The 23,068-nt window shown below is 49.8% G+C and overlaps 1 protein-coding gene across 4 annotated transcripts in view; it reads left to right on the forward strand.

The window, feature by feature from the left end:
- Nucleotides 1–23,068, forward strand: part of CTNNB1 (catenin beta 1) — a 116,553-nt gene that overhangs the window by 63,725 nt on the left and 29,760 nt on the right. For all 4 annotated transcript variants that reach the window (XM_029589700.1, XM_029589701.1, XM_029589698.1 and 1 more), the window contains exons 6-7: nucleotides 5,680–5,881; nucleotides 6,695–6,839. In XM_029589700.1, coding sequence (XP_029445560.1) covers nucleotides 5,680–5,881; nucleotides 6,695–6,839 — 347 coding nt within the window. The remainder of the gene's footprint in view (nucleotides 1–5,679; nucleotides 5,882–6,694; nucleotides 6,840–23,068) is intronic.

Genomic DNA, 23,068 nt, shown 5'->3' on the forward strand with positions numbered 1-23,068 from the left:
CAGGGCTCATTCCATTAGGGCTCAGGCAGTGTCATGGGTGGAGATTAGTTTGTCTCCCGTCGATTTGTTGAGCTGCGATGTGGTCCTCCTTACACACCTTTTCCAGGCATTACCGCCTGAAAGTTCAAGTCCGGGAAGATGCAGCCTTCACACATGCAGTGTTTGGACCATGGGCAGCCTCCCACCTGTTCATGAGTATCTTTGGTATGTCCTACTGGTGTGGATTAACCTGTCTGAATGCTAAGAGGAGAAATTACTACTTATCTGGTTTCCTTTTCTTTGAGTACAGGTTAATACACCTTGGCTGCTGGTTGATGGTGCTATTGTTCACCTGAGTGACTGTGTTTCCAGGGATAACTGGTAAGTGTCAGATCCAGTCCCTAGATTAGTAATGTTATATTTCTTAGTGTGTAGCCAGACTCAGGACCAGTGGGTTATGTGCTCTTCTGCTAGCAGATGGGAGACTGAGTCAGACTTCAAAGCTGACATCACCCTAGATATACCCCTGCAATGACCTCAGCTCTTCAGTATCTCTCCATCTCCTAGTAGATGCAGACACTATCCCACACTAGCACAGTGTTAGGAAATTACAGCAAGAAGACAAAATTTACCTCAAGAAGACGAGCCCCGCTCTCCTGCAGTGATATCTAAGGGTTCTTCACCCCAATTGAGAATTCCTGAGGTGATTTCAATATCCCTCAAAGGTAACCCCAGCATGTACTTAGCCCCTAGAGCACCTGAAAGGCAGCTGGTACACATCTGAGCGCGGCGGTGAAGGTAAAACCCCCCCCACTCCCCGCAGCTGAAGACTGTCTCGGCACGAGATCTGTAAGGGCGGAGACCAGGTAAGAGGAAAACTTTAAACTAAGGTCTCTGTCTCTGGGGCCCGGAGTACCATCCCGATTTCACCCGGCGAGGTAAAAGGGAGCACCGCTCGGGTTGAGCGGCCCTGGTTTGGTGCGGGGGTCCAAACACGTGGAGAACCTTGGAGAGGGGCAGTATCTTGCACGCGGGGGACATTTGCGGCATCTTCCCTTCGGCGATACACGTGGGGTAGGCCAGTCAGTCAGTGCGCCCAACTTGTGTGCCTTCAACTTAGACGCACGCACAACCTCACATATAACTATACGCACGGCTGCGCTTAAAACTACATGCGTGTATTGTACTCATGCATAACTGCATGCATATTGAAGCACATTACCTGTGCGCCTAGACATAGAGGCAATTGCACTGGCATTCAGGAAGCCCAGAAGGCACTCTCTTTGCACAGCCTGCCACATCGGAGCCACACAGCCTGAACTGGAGTCCTGCCTGTGTCGTCATTGCGAAGAACCCCGGGGGGGGGGGGGGGGGGGGGGGGCAGCCAAAGCCTGGTCCCTCAGTGTCTAAGGATGGGCCGGAACTACTACATACAATAGCACCTCGGATCTATGCAAATCCAAAATGGCATCTCAACAAGGGGGACCTCAGGGGCCCCTACTCAGACTCCCCCTGGGGTTAACATGGACCCAGGGACCTTCTCCTGGCTAGAATTTTTCCAGGGGCTGCAAGCCTTCATTCAGGCACAATCGGCCCCAGCTGCGACCCGGGTTCAACCCCTGCCGGAAGTACAGGATCCTCCCAGCCCTGTTAAGATACCTTGAGACATGCCTTGCCTAACCAAGAATTTCCTGGATGGGGACCCGGATACCTCAGATATGATGATGGTGGCTCTCTGGAAGAAGGAGAAATCCCTCCAGGCCTGGAACCATACAGAACCATGCTTCGCTTCTTCCACAGGGATGAATTACCAGCCCTTGTTTTCCAGACTCTGAAGGCTAGATTTGCTCGGCCGATCCACGAGCGGTACATGGTTTCCCCATGCCAGTACCACCAAAATTGCCGGGCAGTACGGGACACTCTGTGGCAGTTACGGGACCTAGACGCCATAGTTCCGGTACTCGCAGGAGAGCTCAGGCGAGGGCGCTACTTCATCTACTTCGTGGTGCCCAAGAAGGAGGGCACCTTCCATCCCATCCCTAGACTTAGAGAGTCAATCGGACTCTAAAGGTGCTTCATTTTCGGATGGAAACTCTTCGCTCGGTGATAGCGTCTGTACACAAAGGGAAATTCCTAGCATCTCTAGATCTGACAGAAGCTTACTTGCACATTCCTATACGCCCGGATCATCAGAAATATCTGCAGTTTAAGGTCCTGGGACATCATTTTCAATTTTGCGAGTTACCGTTCAGTCTGGCAACGGCGCCCAGAGTCTTCACCAAGGTGATGGTGGTTGGTGTAGCGGCCCTGCGAAAGGGGGTTTTGTTACACCCCTACCTGGATGATTGTCTGATTTGCGTGAAGTCAGAACACCTTTGCAGGGCAGCGGTGCAGAGGGTGCTACAGATGTTGAGCTCATTGGGGGGGGGGGGTCAACCCCGACAAGTCACCTGGTTCCCTCCCAGTCCTTGGAGTTTTTGGGTGCTTGGTTCGACACTATCTTGGGAAAGTTTTTTTCCTTACCGAGGAAAGATTGTCCACGCATCTCACCCTGGGACGAGGCAATCTATGCCTCGTCCCAGGGTCTGGGATTATTTGTAGGTCCTTGGTTCGATGGCTTCCACTCTCGAACTGGTGCCCTGGGCCTTTGCGCATATGCGTCCTCTCTAGTCAGCCTTGCTGTCCTGGTGGAATCCGCTCTCCGAACAGTTTCATCTTCTCCTCCCACTGACTGATTCGGCACAGTCCAGTCTTCGTTGGTGGCTGTGTCCAGACAATTTACGACGGGGCGTGGACTTGGAAATTCCCTCCTGGATAGTGATAACCACCAATGCCAGCCTCTCCAGGTGGGGAGCGGTTTGTCAAACTGCAGTGCAAGGTCTGTGGACGAGGTCGGAGTCGTCTCGATCAATCGGTTGGAGATCAGAGCTGTTTGGTGCTACAGGCCCTCCTGCCCTTAGTAGAGGGGAGATCAGTGCGGATTCTCTCGGACAATGCGACAACTGTGGCTTACATCAATCGTCAGGGCGGAATTCGGAGCCGCCAGGTGGTGACGGAGGCTCAACTTTTAATCAGCTGGGCAGAACAGCACCTGTACAGGATAGCATCCTCTCACATTGCTGGAGTGGACAATGTGCAGGCTGATTTTTCTCAGCTGCCACCAGTTGGATCGAGGAGAGTGAGAACTCTCCGAGGCTTTGTCTCCTGGGCAACTTATGGTCCAGGCCCGCGATGGACCTGATGGTGACATATCGCAATGCCAAAGCTCCTCGATTTTTCAGTTGTCGACGAAGAGAGCCAGGAGCGGAAGGTGTAGGCGCTCTGGTACTTCCCTTGCCACAGGACATTCTGTTGTACGTCTTTCCGCCGTGGCCGTTGGTCGGCACGGTTCTATGCCACATCGAGGCTCATTCAGGCAAGGTGATACTCATCATGCCAGAGTGGCCGAGGTGCCCATGGTTTGCAGACCACCTTAATCAGGCAGTAGACGGCCCACTGAGATTTCATCTGTCCCAGAGTCTGCAGCAAGGTCCTGCTTATTTCACAGAGGTAGATTGCTTTTGTCTAACAGCATGGCTTTTGAAAGGTGGAGATTGAGAAATAAGGGTTACTCAGAGGAGGTGATTACTAAGCTTTTGCAGTCCTGTAAAACTTCTACCTCCATAGCCTACATCAGTTTGGAGTATTTTCGAGGACTGGTGCCTGAACCACGAGGTGGAGCCGTCCAGGGCTACTATTCCGGATGTTCTGGCCTTTCTGCAGGCAGGTCTAGTAAAAGGTCTAGCCTTCAATTCCCTACGAGTTCAAGTGGCAGCCCTTGGTAGTTTTCGGGGAAAGGTACAGGGCCTCATTCTAGTGTCTCTTATCTGGATGTGGTTTGTTTTCTGCATGGCGTTAAACATCTGCGTCCTCCGATTCGGAACTCCTGTCTTTCGTGGAAGCTCAACCTGGTTCTCCATGCCCTTTGTAATGCACCTTTCGAGCCACTGAAGCAGTCAACCTTGAAAGATCTGAAGTTGAAGGTCGTTTTCCTCATGGCTATTGTATCAGTGCGGCGTGTTTCGGAGCTACAGGCCTTACCTTCTTTATGAACGGTTCCCTCCTTTCTTCCGAAAGTAGTGTCCTCGTTTCATTTGAATCAGACTGAGCTCCCATCCTTGGTGGGCCTAGATCTTTCTACTTTAGAGTCTAGGGAGTTAAGACAGTTGAATGTCAGACGCGTGCTGATACGTTATTTCAAGTTCACGAACAGTTTCCGTCTTTCGAACCATCTGTTTGTCCTATGGAGTGGTCCCAGGAAGGGTCAGAAAGCTTCAAGGGCCACCATTGCAGGCTGGCTGAAGGAAGCTATTGCTTCGGCTTACCTAGTTCAGGGCCGTTCAATTCCAGTCGGTCTCTGGGCTCATTCTACTAGATCGCAGGCGACTTTGTGGGTGGAATGTCAGCAGGTGACACCGCAGGAGATTAGTCAAGCAGCTACGTGGAAATCTCTGCACGCGTTTGTTAGGCATTACCATCTAGATGTCCGGGCCCCAGAGCCCAGTTCCTTCAGGGCCAATGTTCTCCGAGCGGGACTCCGTCCCACCCTGGATAGGGAAGCTTTGGTACATCCCACGAGTCTAGACTGATCCAGGTACGTACAGGGAAAGAAAAATTGGTCCTTACCTGCTAATTTTCATTCCTGTAATACCATGGATCAGTTCAGAGTCCCACCCATGGGGAAATGGAGAGTCTGCTCGGCAGGTTGATGATCATATTCTGCAGATTTATTCAGAGCATTTTGATATTGTGCGCCCACCTTCAAAGGGTAAGGGAATGGGCATGTTTTCGTTCATGTTACCAGTTTTCATTCCCTCTGCTCTACCGGTGGGGGGGGGGGGGGGGGCGAATTTTGGTCATACTAGTTAACTTTTCTCTGCTGGGATACAGTGTAATACTGACAGACTCTAGGTGATACCTCAGGGGTATAGGACGGAGTCCGTTAAAACTTCCCTGTCTCCATCTACTGGAGGGGAGGTAAAACTTGCCTGTCTCCATCTACTGGAGGGGAGGTAAAACCAGGACTCTGGACTGATCTGTGGTACTACAGGAACGAAAATTAGCAGGTAAGGACCAATTTTCCTATGTTAGTCTTCCTAAGAGCTATTTTTGTTTTCTTGGGTTGTCTTGTAGTATAAAAGGAAGGATGGATGGAGTATAAACTGCATTTAAAACGGTTTTAGTCTGTTGGTAGGTTCCTTTTTTTCTTTTTTTTTGGGACTCCCTAGCTAAGATTTTTTCTCTGAATTTTCTTCAGAAAAAGCTGCTTACAGGTAATAGTTCTTCTCTGAAAAGTTCAGCAATTAGTCATATATACCTTCCCTTTTCTTCTGGACTTAGGCTCATTAGATTAGTAATTACAGAATTGCTGCATACTGTGGGAACTGCTATACATGTTCAAAGGGTCTTCAAGTCTTTATACTGGAAGGATCTGGAAAAGTGTTCTGTATTGGTGCTTTGAGGTGACTATCTGTATAATTGAACTGTTTTCAAAGAATACCTTCCACAGGTAAGCCACTTTGTTTACTTAAGTGAGGGCCATGAAAACTATCATCTCCTGGAAGAATATTCCTAAAACGACTTCTCTTCCAGGATCATTTTATTGATGACCACTTGAATTGCTGACAACTGAAACTAACAGCTTATCTTGCTCATTTGCAGTTCCCCAGTGGACTCTGTGCTATTCTATGCCATTACTACCCTGCATAATCTTTTGTTGCATCAAGAAGGAGCAAAAATGGCTGTCCGTCTAGCAGGAGGCTTGCAGAAAATGGTTGCCTTGCTGAACAAGACAAATGTCAAGTTCTTGGCTATTACAACAGATTGTCTTCAGATTTTAGCTTATGGCAATCAAGAAAGTAAGGTAAGCTAAATATACAGACATAACTGGGTTCATTGAGCTTGAAATAAAATCCCAAATGTCTTGTGCATATGTATGTCAAACTTGTATATGCAGGCCTCCTGGGACGATGAGATGCCATGCTATCTTTCTAGCATTTAAACTATTTAAGCACTTACCGAATCATGGTAAAAGGGCCTTTTTCGGGCCTAGCTGTTCATTTCCACTTCTTCAGACCTCCAGCATAAACAGCTCTGGGACCCAGTGCCATGTGCCTTCACTCACAACTATCAGGGATTTTCTTTTAACCTATTTTGCATCCTTTCCCAACTTAACTCAGTCAGTGTCAGTTTGTGTTTTGTGATGACTTGGACCCTTTCCCCCCCCCCCCCCCCCCCCAACTTGAGGTTGTGAATGTTGCCTTTACCGCAGCCTCAGTTGGTTCAGGAAGTGGAAGACTTGACACACTGCCACTGAGCCACCAGGCCAGCCTCAAAATGCTTATTTTAAAGTTGTAAAGCTTAATATGGTGATCACTTCTTAGATTGGTCTGTGATAGAATAGGAAAACTGTGTCCCAGTTAAGTTATTTTTTCTCTCACATACACTAATGGACCCTGTGCATTGGATTTCAATTCAAGCTGGTAAGTTTTATTTGGGCAGTTTCATAGGTCACTTTTTGACTATAATTTTATAAGCAAAAATATGCCTGGTGCAAGGCAGAATGAATTGTTCAGCTGCTGTTTGGTGTATGATGCTATAGTGCCCCAATGACTGGATATTTATACCTACCCTGCACCATATAGAGTACCCATCTTCCTTATCTGATTTTCTTTAGTTGATTATTCTGGCTAGTGGTGGACCGCAGGCACTAGTAAACATAATGAGGACCTACACCTATGAAAAGTTGCTTTGGACAACAAGTCGTGTGCTGAAAGTGCTGTCTGTCTGCTCAAGCAACAAACCAGCCATTGTTGAAGCTGGTAAGTACAATATGTACACCATAACTTCCTAACTTCTATACAAATCCTGCAAGATTGTAGTATTGTGCAGTGTTGGATAACTGCATTTCTTGACAGCTTTTTGGTTTCAGGAGAAAAGAGGAGCACTTCTCTTCCTTGGGATCATAGAAGAATCTGATACTTTAAGTTGTTTGCTCATTTCCTTCCACATAAATGACATTGTTATGGAGCAATTGGTCCAGGAACCAACAAGAGGGAGCAATTTTAGATCTAATTCTCAGTGGAGCACAGGATTTGGTGAGATGTAACGTGGTGGGGCCGTTTGGCAATAGTGATCATAATATGATCAAATTTGAATTAGACTGGCAGGGGGGACAGTAAGCAAATCCATGGCTCTCGTGCTAAACTTTCAAAAGGAAACTGATAAAATGAGAAAAATAGTTAGAAAAAAACTGAAAGGAGCAGTTACAAAGGTAAAAAGTGTGCAAGAGGCGTGGTCATTGTTACAAAAAAAAAAAAATCCTAGAAGCACAGTCCAGATGTATCCCACACATTAAGAAAGGTGGAAAGAAGGCAAAACGATTACCGGCATGGTTAAAAGGGGAGGTGAAAGAAGCTATTTTATCCAAAAGATCTTCATTCAAAAATTGGAAGAAGGATCCAACAGAAGAAAATAGGATAATGCATAAGCGTTGGCAAGTTAAATGTAAGACATTGATAAGACAGGCTAAGAGAGAATTTGAAAAGAAGTTGGCTGAAGAGGCAAAAACTCACAGTAGAAACTTTTTAAAAATATATCCGAAGCAGAAAGCCTGTGAGGGAGTCAGTTGGACCATTAGTTGATCGAGGGATTAAAGGGGCATTTAGAGAAGATAAGACCATCGCAGAAAGATTACATTTTTTTTGCTTCGGTGTTTACGGAAGAGGATTTTGGGGAGGTAGTTTTCATGGGTAATGATTTAGATGGACTGAACCAAATCATGGTGACCTAGATGATGTGGTAGGCCTGATTGACAAATTGAAGAGTTGTAAATCACCTGGACCGGATGGTATACACCCCAGAGTTCTGAAGAAGCTCAAAAATGAAATTTCAGGCCTATTAGTAAAAATTTTAACCTATCATTAAAATCATCCATTGTTCCTGAAGACAGGAGGATAGCTAATGTAACCCCAATATTTAAAAAGGGCTCCAGGGGCGATCCAGGAAACTACAGACCAGTTAGCCTGACTTCAGTGCCAGGGAAAATAGTGGAAAATATTCTGATCATCAAAATCACAGAATGATTAGAAGACATGGTTTAATGGAACCAAGGCATGTCTTGCCTCACAAATCTGCTTCACTTTTTTGAAGGAGTTAATAAATGTGGATAAAGGTGAACCGGTAGATGTGGTATATTTTGATTTTCAGAAGGCGTTTGACAAAGTTCCTCATGAGAGGCTTTTAGGAAAAGTAAAAAGTCATGGGATAGGTGGGGATGTCCTTTCGTGGATTACAAACTGGCTAAAAGACAGGAAACAGAGGATTAAATGAACAATTTTCTCAGTGGAAGGGAGTAGGCAGTGGAATGCCTCGGGGATCTGTATTGGGACCCTTTTCAATATAAATGATCTGGAAAGAAATTGTTCAGAGTAGTTAAATCACAAGCAGATTGTGATAAATTGCAGGAATACCTTGTGAGACTGGAAAATTAGACCGAAATGGCAGATGAAATTTAATGTGGATAAGTGCAAGGTGATGCATATAGGGAAAAATAACCCATGCTATAGTTACACAATATTAGGTTCTATATTAGGTGCTACCACCCAAGAAAAAGATCTAGGCATCATGGTGGATAACACATTGAAATCATCGGTTCAGTGTGCTGCGGCAGTCAAAAAAGCAAACTGAATATTGGGAATTAGGGAATGGTGAATAAAACGGAAAATGTCATAATGCTTCTATCTCTCCATGGTGAGACCGCACCTTGAATACTGTGTACAATTCTGGTCACCGCATCTCAAAGATATAGTTGCAATGGAGAAGGTACAGAGAAGGGCGACCAAAATAAGGGGAATGGAACAGCTCCCCTATGAGGAAAGACTAAAGAGGTTAGGACTTTTCAGCTTGGAGAAGAGACGGTTGAGGGGGGGATATGATAGAGGTGTTTAAAATAATGAGAGGTCTAGAACAGGTAGATGTGAATCTGTTATTTACTCTTTCAGATAGTAGACTAGGGGGCACTCTATGAAGTTAGCATGTGGCACATTTAAAACTAATCGAAGAAAGTTCTTTCACTCTCAATGCACAATTAAACTCTGGAATTTGTTGCCAGAGGATGTGGTTAGTGCAGTTAGTGTAGCTGGGTTTAAAAAGAGATTGGATAAGTTCTCATTACCTGCTATTAATTAAGTTGACTTAGAAACTAGCCACTGCTATTACTAGCAACAGTAACATGGAATAGACTTAGTTTTTGGGTACTTGCGAGGTTCTTAGGGCCTGGATTGGCAACTTTTGGAAACAGGATGCTGGGCTTGATGGACCCTTGGTCTGACCCAGTATGGCATGTTCTTACTTTATGATAAGGATATAATTTACTCACACAGTCTATAGAAAGAATGGTAGATGTTGAAAACTTCAAATTGTGAAAACTTAATTATTGTACTGGTATAAGAGTAAACTAGTACATTTGTGAATTCTTTTTTGCTTCTTTGCTTTTCAGTCTGTTGGTATGAAGGTGCAAACATTTATTCTTAAACTATAGCCATGAAGATTTTATTTGTTAAAGCAGTCAGATTATACTACAATAAATAGTATTTCCTAGCGTGTAGCAGATGGACTCAGGACCAGTGGGTATAGTGTACTCCTGTTAGCAGTTGGAGACTGATCAGATTTCAATCTGACGTCAGCCCCTAGTACATATACCCCTGCAGGAAGTGCAGCTCCTCAGTATTTTCCGTCGCCATAGCAGTTAGGGACTATCTGCACGCTCTCAGAGCGTTAGACCGAAATTTAAAGAAGAAACCTACCTGAAGACTAGCCCCGCACTCCTGCGGTGATACCCTCTGGTCCCTCCCCCAGTTGAGTTTCCCGAGGTGATTTCCGTGGTCCCTCGGAGGTGAGCCTCGGTCCGGTGGCCGATTCGTGGCAGGGACCTAGCCCCCGAATCCTCGGGCGCAGCATAGAGGCAGCCTCGGTCCGGCGGCCGAATCGCGGCGAGGACTTAGCCCCCGATCTCGGGCGCGGCTGAGAGGCAGCGGGTGCACCCCCTCGAGCGCGGCGGTGAAGGTATTTGCCCTCTCCCCCCGCAGCCGGAGGCCGCCCGGAGCAAAACCGGGAAGCGCCAAAGACAAGGTAAGGTGGAAATCTTCTACTTAATCCGGTCTCTGAAGATCGAGGAGGAGCACAGATCGGCGATCGGAACCTGTGCCACCGGGTTGATCCGCCCTAGCAGGGCCAGGCCCCGGCTGTTCCAGGGTCTGCCCACGTGGAGACCCTCCAAGGAGGTCACCATATTGCCCGCATGCTCGCAGTCGCCATCTTGGCCTTGTTCGCCGTGCCGTCCGATCCGAGCGCCCAAATTAAGCTAAGCGCACAAAATTATTTGTGCGCATATTCTTAGGCGCGCACAGTACAAGGCGCACATCTACGGCTAGGCGCACATCTGCGCGCACATATCAGACTCAGTGGAGCGCATAAGAGCTTACGCGTCCACAGAAATGGCACCTCCAGAAACAGGAATAAAAGCTCAAGGCCTCTGCCCAGCATGCCACATCAGAGCCGCACAGAGTGAGGAAGCAGACGCCCTATGCGCACACTGTGAGGAGGCCCTGGGAGATCCAGGTCGGGGCCAGTCCCACCCAGGGCCCAGTGCTAGCTCCTCATGGGGCACCCCGGACCTAGCAGGTCCCAGTGAGTCCATCCCACAGACGGGGACCCCCAGGGAACCGGCGCCCCTCAACTTAGACCCAGCATCGATCTCCTGGGTAGAGTTATTTAAGGGGATTCACGCCTTTGTCAAGATGCAAACTGAACCCCGGGTGGACCAGCCATATGCGACACCGGAAGACCCTCATGCCCCAGGACCCTCGAGGCCTAGGCACAGGCTCCCACCACCCAGAAACCCCACTTACGGGGACACGGATTTCTCCGAAGAAGAAGTCGAGCCCCTTGAGGAGGGAGAACTTCCCTCGAGGACAGAGCCACACCGAACCATGAGACGCTTCATCTCAAAGGATGAGCTTCCGGACCTTGTATCCCAATGCCTATCGGAACTCGCTATCCCGGGCCAAGGCACCCCGGGGGAACCTAGAATGAACCCCCCTGCTGGAGGGCCTTCGACAGATCTCGCCATTTTCCTCTCTTACAGGCGGCACAACAGCTAATTGACCTGGAGTGGAATGCGCCGGAGTCCTCATTCAAAGGGGGTCGAGCCTTATCGGCCATGTACCCCCTGGACCCAGCAACCAAGGAGCTTCTGGCGTGCCCTAAAGTGGACGCCATAGTTTGCGCGGTCGCTAAGCGCACTACCTTCCCAGTGGAGGGAGGAGTGGCGCTCAAGGTTGCACATGACCAGCACCTGGAAGCCATACTAAAACAAGCATTTGAGGTGGCAGCCATGTCCCTGCAAATTGTGGCCTGCTGCACTGTGGTGACACGTTCCTGTTTATCCCAAGCCAGGAACAACACCCCGGGAGAAGACATGGAATCAGCACTATCATTCCTCACTGACGCGGCTTCCGATCTAGTGCGCACAGCAGCCAGAGGAGTGTCATCCACAGTGGCAGCCAGGAGACAACTATGGCTTCGAAATTGGTCGGCTGACGCCTCCTCCAAAACACGCCTCACGAGAATGCCCTTCAAAGGATCCCTCCTGTTAGGCAGTGAACTAGAGAAACTGGCTAACAAATGGGGCGACTCCCCATTACCTCGCCTGCCGGAAGACAAGACGAAGAGAAACCAGCGTCCTTTTCCCAGGTCCACCAGAGGCAGAAGTTCACAGCGCTTCAACCCTTACAAGAACAACTATCAAGCGCCCTGCCCTATGGGCAGGAACAAGTCCTTTCGGAACAAACACAACAAGAGGGGAACCAGCTCAGGTCCAGGCCCCAGCCACATCCCACAACGAGATTCAGCCGACCCATCCAAGGGAAGAAGCCATAGGGGGCAGGCTAACCCCATTCTACCGCAGATGGGTCGAACTTCGGACAAGTGGGTCCTAGCCATCATCCGAGAAGGGTACTACCTGGACTTCTTCGAACCCCTCCGGACAAGTTCGTGGAATCTCCCTGCCATGACCACCGCAAGAGGGCGGCAGTGGAAGCTACACTGACCAGACTTCTGGCCCTCGAGGCCATAACCCTGGTACCTACACGGGAAACAAATACTGGACATTACTCCATTTACTTTATCGTACTCAAGAAAGAGGGTACATTCAGGCCCATCCTGGACCTCAAGTCGGTCACCCGACACCTCAGGATCCCACACTTCCGCATGGAAACCCTACGATCGGTCATACGTGCAGTACAGCCAGGAGAGTTCCTCACATCCCTGGACCTGTCAGAGGCCTACTTACACATCCCAATTCATCAGGAACACCAGCGCTACCTACGCTTCAAGGTCCTGAATCACTACCAGTTCCGGGCACTACCCTTCGGGTTAGCCACTGCACCCCGGACGTTCACCAAGGTAATAGTAGTGGCGGCGGCAACACGAAGGAAGGAATCCTCGTTCATCCTTATCTGGACGATTGGCTGATCGGAGCAAAATCACCGGAGGCAAGCCACCAAGCAACCAGCAGAGTCATAGCTCTACTGGAAAGCCTGGGATGGGTAGTCAACACAAACGAGCTCCCTACAGCCCTCGCAGTCGCTGGAATACCTAGGAGTCCGATTCGACACCAAGGAAGACGAGGTCAGCCTGACCCCCATGAGGAGATCAAAGCTGTGGGACCGGCTCCAGACCTTGTTGAGCGCCCCCCGTCCCACAGCATGGGATTACCTGCAAGTCCTCCGACTAATGGCATCCACACTAGAAGTGGTGCCATGGGCGTGGGCCCACATGAGGCCCCTGCAATGCTCACTCTATCACGGTGGAGCCCACGATCCCAGAACTACTCCGTACGTCTACCACTACCAGGCAGAGTCCGGACCCAGCTAAGGTGGTGGCTATAGACCAGCCACATGAGCCGGGGATCAAGACTATCCTCCCCAACCTGGACCCTGCTCACCACAGATGCCAGCCTACACGGGTGGGGAGCACACTGCGAAGAGAACCACCCAAGGGCGGTGGAACGAAGAAGAGGCGGGGTGGAACATCAACCGCCTAGAAGCACGGGTGGTCAGATTAGCCTGCCTACGGTTCGCCCACAGATTTCGAGACAAAGCGGTCAGTGTCGGACAACGCCAAGGCGGTGGCCTACATCAACTGGCAGGGCGGAACCAGAAGCCAACAGGTGTCCTTAGAAATAGACCTTCTGATGGCTTGGGCGGAAACAAATCTCCAGGATATCTCCGCCGTCCACATCGCCGGGAAGGACAACACCACGGCAGACTTCCTCAGCAGGGAAAGTCTAAACCCAGGAAATGGAAGCTGTCACCCACAGCCTTCAAGATGATAGTGAATCGGTGGAGGACTCCAGACATGGATCTTCTAGCAAACAGATCCAACGCTCAAGTACCCAGATACTTCAGCCGCAGGCGGGATCCGCAGTCCCAGGGGATCGACGCCCTGGTACAGGCCTGGCCACCGGGGACCCTGCTATACGCCTTTCCGCCGTGGCCCTTGCTGGGCGCAATCATTCACGAGATTCAGCAGCACAGGGGGCTAGTTCTTCTGGTGGCCCCGGACTGGCCAAGAAGACCCTGGTACGCAGACATGAGAAGACTACTGGCAGGGAATCTGCTACCCCTGCCTCCATACAGAGACCTGCTACAAGGTCCCATCCTCCACGAGGAACCAGTTCAATTCTCTTATGGTCTGGCCATTGAGAGGGCCCGCCTGAGAGAGAGGGGATATTCGGGGGCAGTAATAGATACACTCCTCCGAGCACGCAAGTTCTCCACATCTCTAACATACATAAGGATCTGGAGAGTCTTTGAGGCCTGGTGCGAAGACCACAATGTCAAACCACGTTCCTCTAAAGTTCCCGTGATCCTGGAATTCTTACAGAACGGACTACAGAAGGGTCTGTCCCTCAACTCTATCAAGGTACAGGTGGCTGCATTGTCATGCTACGGCTCCAGGAGCGAGGACGACAGCTTAGCCTCGCACCCAGATGTATCACGCTTCCTGAAAGGAGTCAAACACATTCTCCCACCACTAAAGTGGCCAGTTCCCCTGTGGAACCTCAACCTAGTCTTGGAATTCCTAGCGGGATCCGCCTTCAAACCCCTCCGAGGCCTGTCCCTCCATCTGTTAACCTTGAAGACTGTGTTCTTGCTGGCCGTGTGCTTGTCCCGCCGCATCTCAGAGCTACAGGCCCTGTCCTGCCGTGAGCCATTCCTCAGACTCACCCCGGGGACCATTCAGCTACACACGGTTCCCTCCTTCCTCCCCAAAGTGGTCTCCCACTTCCACCGTAACCAAACCATCTCACTACCTGCGATGGACGGCTTGAAGTCGGAAGAAGCCTGTAGTCTGCGCCATCTCGACATCGCAGACCCCTATCCAGATATCTGGAAATGTCGGAACCAGTAGAAAGACGGACCACCTTTTTGTCCTTCACAGCTGGAAGAGGCAAGGGGAAGCGGCCTCGCGGGCAACCATTGCCCGCTGGTCAAGGAAGTCATCAAGGCAGCCTACGTAGAAGCGGGAAAACCACCACCTCTACAGGTCAAGGCCCATTCCATCAGAGCCCAGGCGGTTTCCTGGGCAGAAACCAGAATGCTGTCACCTGCCGAGATCTGCAGGGCGGGCAACGTGGTCCTCCATCCATACCTTCTCCAGATTCTACCGTCTGGATATTCAGGCTCGGACACAGCATTTACAAGAGCAATCCTTAATGGACCACGGGCAGCCTCCCACCCAGTTCGGGAGTAGCTTTTATACATCCCATTGGTCCTGAGTCCATCTGCTACACGCTAGGAAATGGAGAAATTACTTAACTGATAATTTCGTTTTCCTTAGTGTAGACAGATGGACTCGGCAGCCCACCCTCGGCTGCCACTATACATGGTCATTCAACGATTCAAGGGTAAGCCATGCTTTCATTTCCCTAGGGCATTCACCCTGCCTGGTGTTGACGCTTTCCGGTTGGGCACACTGGCGGTCTCCAGCTATAGTCAACCAACCAATTCAAGTTAATCAAGTTATCTAAGTTAATCATATTAAGTTAATCAATCAGTCAGTCTCACATATATCCACAATGCTTTGCAAGGAAGAATACTGAGGAGCTGCACTTCCTGCAGGGGTATATGTACTAGGGTCTGACGTCAGATTGAAATCTGATCCGTCTCCAACTAACAGGAGTACACTATACCCATTGGTCCTGAGTCCATCTGTCTACACTAAGGAAAACGAAATGATCAATTATCAAAGTAATTTCTCCATTAAGAAAATTTATTGGAACTTGCCAGTTTGGATGCAGAAAATAGAATGGTGGACCTTATTTTACCCCTTTTCTTTGAAGACCTGCAAATGCTGTGAATAAATGGGTTCTCCCAGGGTTTTCTGGAAAAAACAAAAGCCTTTCATTACTCATATGGTTTCCACACTGCCACAGCTCCCTTTTTGTTTTTTTTGGTCCACTAAGAATGTGCTCTCTATTCTGGGGCCTTGCAGAGGTTGAGAAGCTGATTCCCCCCCCCCCCCACCCCGGCTTCATTTCCTAAACTCTCTTCATCCAGTCAGGCCAAGCCAGACCATTTGGGTTATGTATGCCAACCCAGGAGATGGAGATCAACAGGCTCCTTGATGTCATTCCATAAATACCTCTATGCCTGCCAATATTCTGTCTCAAGCAGATGGTGGCCAAGTTTCCCATGCTGGAAGCAGAGGGCCTAGTTAGGCCAGGTGAACAGAAAAATTGATGGGCTGCTCCTGAGGCAAACTATTTCTCCCTCAGTTGAGCATGGCTCTGACCCAAAGGAATTGGCAGTGCTGTGGACAACTCCTGAAGCAACAGCTTTAATCCCCCTTCAGAGGAGTACTGCCAGGAACCAGAGGGCTATTGTGACTACTTGTTACCTCTTTCCTGCCCCTCCCAGTTTTTCTCCCCTCTTCTGCTTAGCTGTCTGGCTAAAGGAGTGGAGCAGAAGAGACTTAAAAAAAAACCAAAAAAAAAACCCCCCAAACAAAAAAAAAGGTTGTTTTTGAAGCCTGATTGGAGTAAGACTGCAACAAGGGAGCCTGTTGATCTCTCTCCATCTGCTGGTTGGTGTGCATAATCCTGATCTAACTGTATTAAAACAATTATCAGGTTACTAACTTCACTGTTTTCCCTAATTCGGGTTCTGGAAGTTTTATTTTTCGCTTGGATCCGCTGAACCAGCCTGTTTTCTTTCGTGCGACCACATCAAGGCACCAGGCTGAATCTTCATCTTCGGACTGTCTTTTGTTAGTAGAAAAAAATTCTTACCATCAGTAAGCAGACGTCTTATGATGTGGTCCTCTTTGGATGACAGTGATAGCAGCAAAGGAGGGAGGTACAAGATAAACATATGCTAATGAACATGAAGGTGGGCATTTTAAGGAAAACTATCAGAATCCTTTCAGCAGTTAACAGTGGAAGGGAATGTGATTTTTTTTTCCCCTTTAGTTGTCCATCCTTGTGCTCATTAGTCTGTGCTTGTTCCTTAAAAAAAAAGTACTATGGTAAAAGGTTAGTCTGCTGCTGCTGATCATCTAGCTTGGGTTTTCCACTTGAGTAAAATATTTCTGGCTGTTTCCTCTCACTGATTTGTCACTCTAGCTGCTTGCTTATACTTCATGTACATTTCACTGTTGGTACTGCTTGTATTGTACAGTTGTGCATCTCCCTTTTAGAGCTTAAAGAAATTTCAAAAAACATCTAATTTCCTAGCGTGTAGCCAGATGATTCAGGACCAGTGGGTTATGTGCTCTTCCTCTAGCAGATGGGAGACTGAGTCAGATTTCAAAGCTGATGTCACTCTAGATATACCCCTGCAGTAACCTCAGCTCTTCAGTATCCTAGCAGATGCAGACACTATCCCACACACTAGAATAGTGTTAACAATTGCAGCAAAGAAAAAGAAAATTTTACCTTTAAAGAAGATCGAGCCCCGCTCTCCTGTGGTGAAACCTAAGGGTCCCTCCCCTAGTTGAGAATTCCTGAGGTGATTTCAGATATCCCTTAGGGGTGTGCCTTGGTCCGGTAGCCGGTCCCCGGAGTGGCTGAAAGGCAGCGGGTGCACAACAGAGCGGCAGTGAAGGTAAAAGCCCTCTCCCCTGCAGCTGGAGACCGGTACTCGATCAGTAAGTGCTGAGACCATGTAAGCAGAAAACTTTTAATTCAGGTCTCCGAGGCTCGGATTGCCGTACCGATACTCTTCCGGCGAGGTTAAAAGGGAGCACAGATTGGGTTGAGAGCCCTTGTTGGGGCTAGGCCCTGATCCGGTGTAGGGGTCTACATGGAGACCCTCGGGAGTGCGATTTTACACGCAGGGGGGTATCGGTGCCATCCTCACTTCTCGACCGGCAGTACACACGGGGCAGGCTATGTGGCCGATGCGACTAACTTGTGCGTGTCCAATACTGACATGCACACAGCTGCGTGCATAACTTTGCGCACAACTACACGTGCGCATTAAAGCACATTACCTGTATGCCTAAACATAGAGGCTATGGCACCGGCATCCGAGAAGGCACTCTTTGCACAGCCTGCCACATACAAGCCGCGCAGCCGGAACTGGAGTCCTGCCTATGTCAGCATTGCGAAGAGGCCCAGGGGGAACCAAAGCCTGGTCCCCCACTGTCTGGGGACGGGTCCGGAACTATTAGACGATAGCGCCCCGGCTTCTCCACAAGAGGGCATCTCAGGGGCCCTTACTTCGACTCCCCCTGGGATTAATATGGACCCAGGGACCTTCTCCTGGTTAGAATTTTTCCAAGGGCTGCAAGCCTTGGTTCAGGCGCAATCAGCCCTGGCTGCGTCCCGAGTTTAACCCCTGCCGGAAGCACAAGATCTTCCCGGCCCTGCTCGGATGCCTCGAGACATGCCTTGCCTAACCAAGAATTTCCCTGACAGGGACTCGGAGTCCTTAGATCAGTGGTTCTCAATAGGTGTGTCGGGATACACTAGTGTGTCGCGAAGTCCTGGGAGGTGTGTCGCAGAGCCAGCAGAGGTCTGATCTTTCCTCATCAGTCTGGGCAGGAGTTGGCTGACTTCTTTTATGGGATATGGCAGGAAACTGTTCTTGCTTTCTTCTTCTCTTCTTGGTCAGTGAGAGGTTGTTCCCTCCTCCTTCACTCTGAGCAGAGCGCGATATCACCAACTCCTGTTCATATGGTCATGGCAGCACATCAACTTTATCTTCTTCTGCCTGGCCTGGCAGTGAGGCTGCTGATATTGTCTTTACCCCATGGAGCCTGGATGTGAAAGCAGGAGCATAAGGGAGAAATATGTGTGCTCTTGCTGCTGCTGCCTACTCTTCTTTTCCTCAGTGCTTCTTGCCCTCAGCTACTGCTGATAAAGAGGGAATGGACTGAAATCTTTTCTGCTAGCTGGGAGCCAGGAGGAGGGGGAAATGTACTGGGCAGGAAGGTATGGGAAGACAGGAGTTAGTCTGCTGGGCAGGAAGGCATGGGGAAATAGGGAGTCAGGAGTCTGCTGGATAGGAAGGGGTGGGAGAAAGGAGGTTGGGGTTGCTGTGTAAGGAGAGGTAGAAGGGGTTGGTGGCTGCTGGGTAGGGAAGAGAGATGGAAGTGGAGAGATTGAGGTGTGGGAATGCTGGGTTGGGGAGAGGGAAGTGGAGAGTGGGGGATGCTGTGCAGGAAGGAGTAGGAAAGAGGGGGTCAGGTATTCTGGGTAGGAAGGGGAGAGGGAAGGGCAGGAAGAGTTGAGCAGAGGAGAGAGGGAGCACGGAGAAGATGTGGAGTGGGGGGGGGTGTTGGAAATGTTGGAGAGGGATATGAGCATGTGACAGGATGATTGAGTAGTTGGGAGAAGGTGAGAGGTGATGAAGGCATAGAGAGGAGTGACTGAGTATCAGTTTTGAGAATATGCATTTCTTCTCTCTTTGAAGTTTGCTTAGTATAGGTTTTAGGATCCCGGCTGTGGCCGGGTTCCCTTACCTCCACCGGTAGGCTACCGGGCCCAGCTGTTCCCCGTCGACGCAGCCGCCGCTGTTGCGGTCTGCCCTTGCAGCTCGGCACACAGCTGTCTTGGCCTCTGCGACTGCCTCCCTAGGCATGCCCACACGAAGTCGCTCCCAATTTAAAGGGCCCTCGGCGGGAAAGTTCCCAGCAGCCCGTGAAGATGACATCAGGTAGGGTGGGTATATATATCCAGCCCTGCCTCCAGCACTTTGCCTCAGCAACTGGTCCTGCTCTGCTTCAGAGTACGAGTTCTGCGTTGTCTCCTGATCCTGCGTTCCAGCCTTGCTCTTTGTCTCCTGTTCCGTGCCCTCCTGCTCCTCGCCCCTCCGGACTGACTTCCTGGTTTTGAACCTGCCTGGTAATCCGACTCTGCTTGACCTCCACCTGCCCTGACCTCCAGCCTGTTTCTCTGTCTTAGTTTGTTCTCTACTTGCCCTGACCTCTGGCCTGTTCCCGGTTCCATCTGACTGCCACCTGCCTCGACTTCTGCCTGCCCGATGCCGCTTCAGCCCCCTCCTCTGGTTCCACACTTTGAGAGACTCCCGCCTAAGTCCTGCCGGCCCCGGCACCCAAGGGCTCAACCTGCGGGGAACGAGGGCTGGTAAAGGTGAAGCTCCAGTTGGGTCTTCTCTGCCTGCACTGCCTCCCTATGACGAGGACCAACAGGGTCCTCTCCTGCTGGTAGCACCAACCTCGTCTCGGCTCAAGGGTCCACCTCAACAGTAGGAGGAAATATATTGTTTCTAGTCTCCACTTTTGTTTCCACACTTGTAATTTGAGGTCTTTTACTCTATTTGGTGATTGCAGGTCTGTTTGTGTTCTGTGTGTATGTGACTGAGATGAGGTACTTCACTAGAAGTTTGAATCAGCCTTATTTGTTGTATTTTCTCAATATTATATTGCACTGGTGAGAACTGATGCCTTTTCATGGGTAGAGCTATTGCTGTTTCATTTCTTGGAGTTAGTGCTGCTGAGGTATGGCAGGTTTGATAGACATGTACAGAGTGGGGTTTGTTTGTATTATTTTACAATGTACCTAGTAGTAGAGGAAGTTTGCTGTTAAGATGACACCAGAATCAAATCTTTTTTTGTATGGTGAGTTGTACAGGTAAATGTCTTAGTTCTGCTCTGCATCCATTGTTAGGAAACCCCATGATAGTTATATGTTCAGTGTCACGCATGTGAGCATCATCTCTCAGGTGTGTCCTGATAGAAAAAAGGTTGAGAACCACTGCCATAGATGAGGATGGCTTCCTGGAATAAGAGGAAATCCCTCCAGGCCTGGAACCATACTGAACCATGCTTCACTTCTTCCACAAGGATGAATTACCAGCCCTTGTCTCCCAGACTCTGAAGACTGGGTATTCCAGGCATGGACCCTATGGCGGAACCAAAGAACCCCATGCTGGTGTCCCTTCATAAAGCCTCATGCTACTTCCCAATGATGGAAGCTGTCCAGGAACTGATTGACCTGTAGTGGGATGCCCCGTAGGCCAGCTTTAAAGGAGGTCGAGCCTGGGAAGCCTTGTACCCTCTGGAACCAGCAACCAAAGAACACCTGTGTTTTACAAAAGTGGATGCCATGGTCAGTGCCGTCTCAAAGTGAACAACCATTCCCATTGAGGGAGGGGCTGCATTGAAGGATACTCAAGATAGAAGATTAGAATCCATCCTTAAGCAGGCCTTCGAACAGCAATGACACTTCAAATTGCTTCCTGCTGCGCACTGGTGGCACGTTCCTGCTTGCTCCTCTCGAGAGAGGCAAATGCAGGAAGATATACTGGTGAAACGATTGAACCTGCAGCAGTCTTCCTGATGGACGCAAGCTCAGATCTGGTGCATACCTCAGCTGGAGGAGTAGCCTCGGTAGTGGCGGCCAGAAGACAGTTATGGTTGCGGAATTGGTCTGCTGATATGTGACCTCTAAAGCGAATCTCACAAGGATGCCTTTTAAAAGGATCTCTTATTCGGAAGTGAATTGGAGAAGTTAGCCAGCAAATGGGGTGAATCCCCAGTGCCTCGGCTACCGGAGGACAGGGGTAAAAGATCCTCAGCGCTCCTCCCCCAGAAGAACTAGGGGCAGGGGCTCTCAACGCTTTCGCCCCTACAGGAACTCTGTTCCAGGCACCTCAGCCCTTAAGGAACAGGCCCGGGGGCAGGCTCGGGCCATACTCCCCAATGAGAATGGGACGACCCATCCACAGGAAGAGGAAATAGGTCGACTTTCCCTCTTCTATCCATGATGGGTCGAGATCACGTCAGACAAATGGGTACTAAACATCATTCGAGAAGGTTACTCTAGAGTTCCGCAGCATCCCTTGAGACATTTATCACCCTGCCACTCCCACACCAAGAGACTGGCAGTGGAAGCCACTCTGACAAGACTATTCAGTCTGAAGGCAATAACTCTGGTTCCTACGCCCGAACAAAATACTGGGCGCTATTCAATCTATTTTATCATTCCGACCCATCTTGGATCTCAAGAACATCAACCGTCATCTGCGGATACTACATTTCCGCATGGACTCTTCACTCCGTAATAATGGCAGTACAACCAGGAGAGTTCCTAACCTCCCTGGACCTCTCCAAAGCCTACCTTCACATTCCAGTCCATCAAGATCACCAGCGTTTTCTACATTTTGCGATACTGGCTCACCATTATCAGTTTCGAGCGCTACCCTTTGGCTTAGCAACCGCCCCCAGAACATTCTCCAAAATTATGGTGGTCATGGCGGCAACACTGAGGAAGGAAGGGATCTTGGTACACCCTTATTTGGACGACTGGCTGATTAGGGCGAAGTCTTCGGAAGAGAGCCAGCAGGTGACCAGCAGAGTCAAGAACCTACTGCAGGAACTCGGCTGGGTCGTGAACACGGTCAAGAAGTTTGCAGCCCTCTCACTCTAGAGTACCTGGAGGGCCTGTTTCGACACTAGTCTTCCTCCCTCCCCCGAGGAGAAGGAAGCTGATGGAACAACTATGACTATTGATGACCAATGCACGCCCCAAGGTATGGGATTATCTTAAGGTCCTCGGGCTCATGGCATCAACCCTGGAGGTCGTTCCTTGGGCTAGGGCTCACATGCGACCACTCCAGTGCTCCTTACTGTCAACGCCTGGAACCCATTGTCCCAGGACTACTCAATTTGTCTCCAATTACCAGCAGAGGTATGTTCTCAGCTTCAGTGGTGGCTACAGGAAGACCACCTAAGCAGAGCAATAAGCCTATCCCCACCGAACTGGATTGTGCTAACCACAGATGCGAGCCTACGAGGGTGGGGAGCCACTGTCAGGAACTGACTGCCCAGGGACAATGGAACATAAACCGCCTGGAAGCTCAAGCAGTCAGACTAGCGTGCCTGCGATTCAGCCACAGACTGAGGCAATGCGATTCGAGTAATGTCTGACAACACTACAACGGTTGCTTACGTCAACCACCAGGGAGGAACTAGGAGCCAGCAGGTGTCTCTGGAAATAGACCCTCTCATGGCATCGGCAGAGATAAACCTATAAGGGATCTTTGCCTCCCCCATCACAGGAAAATACGTCTGAGCAGACTTCCTCAGCAGAGAGAGCCTGGACCCGGGTGAATGGATGCTGTCTACCACAGCCTTCCAACTGATAGTAAACGGCTGGGGCTTCCTAGCCATGGATCTACTGGCCACTTATCTCAGTGCCCAAGTCCCCAGGTTCTTCAGCTGCAGATGAGAGCCACACCACCAGGGGATAGACGCTCTCATCCAGACTTGGCCAGAGGAAGACTTACTGTACGCCTCCCCCCCCCCCCCCCCCCCCCCCCCCTCATGGCCACTACTGGCAAGGTCATCCGCAAGATAGAACATTACAGGGGACTAGTTCTACTAGTGGCCCCGGATTGTCCAAGACACCCATGGTATGCAGAACCCCCTGTGCCTACCTCCACACAGGGACCTTCTCTGGCAGGGCCCAGTTCTCTTATGGTCTGGCTTTTGAGAGGACTCGCCTGAAGAAGCACAGTTA

The sequence above is a fragment of the Rhinatrema bivittatum genome, chromosome 2 (genome assembly GCF_901001135.1).
Source record: "Rhinatrema bivittatum chromosome 2, aRhiBiv1.1, whole genome shotgun sequence".
NCBI lineage: Eukaryota > Metazoa > Chordata > Amphibia > Gymnophiona > Rhinatrematidae > Rhinatrema > Rhinatrema bivittatum.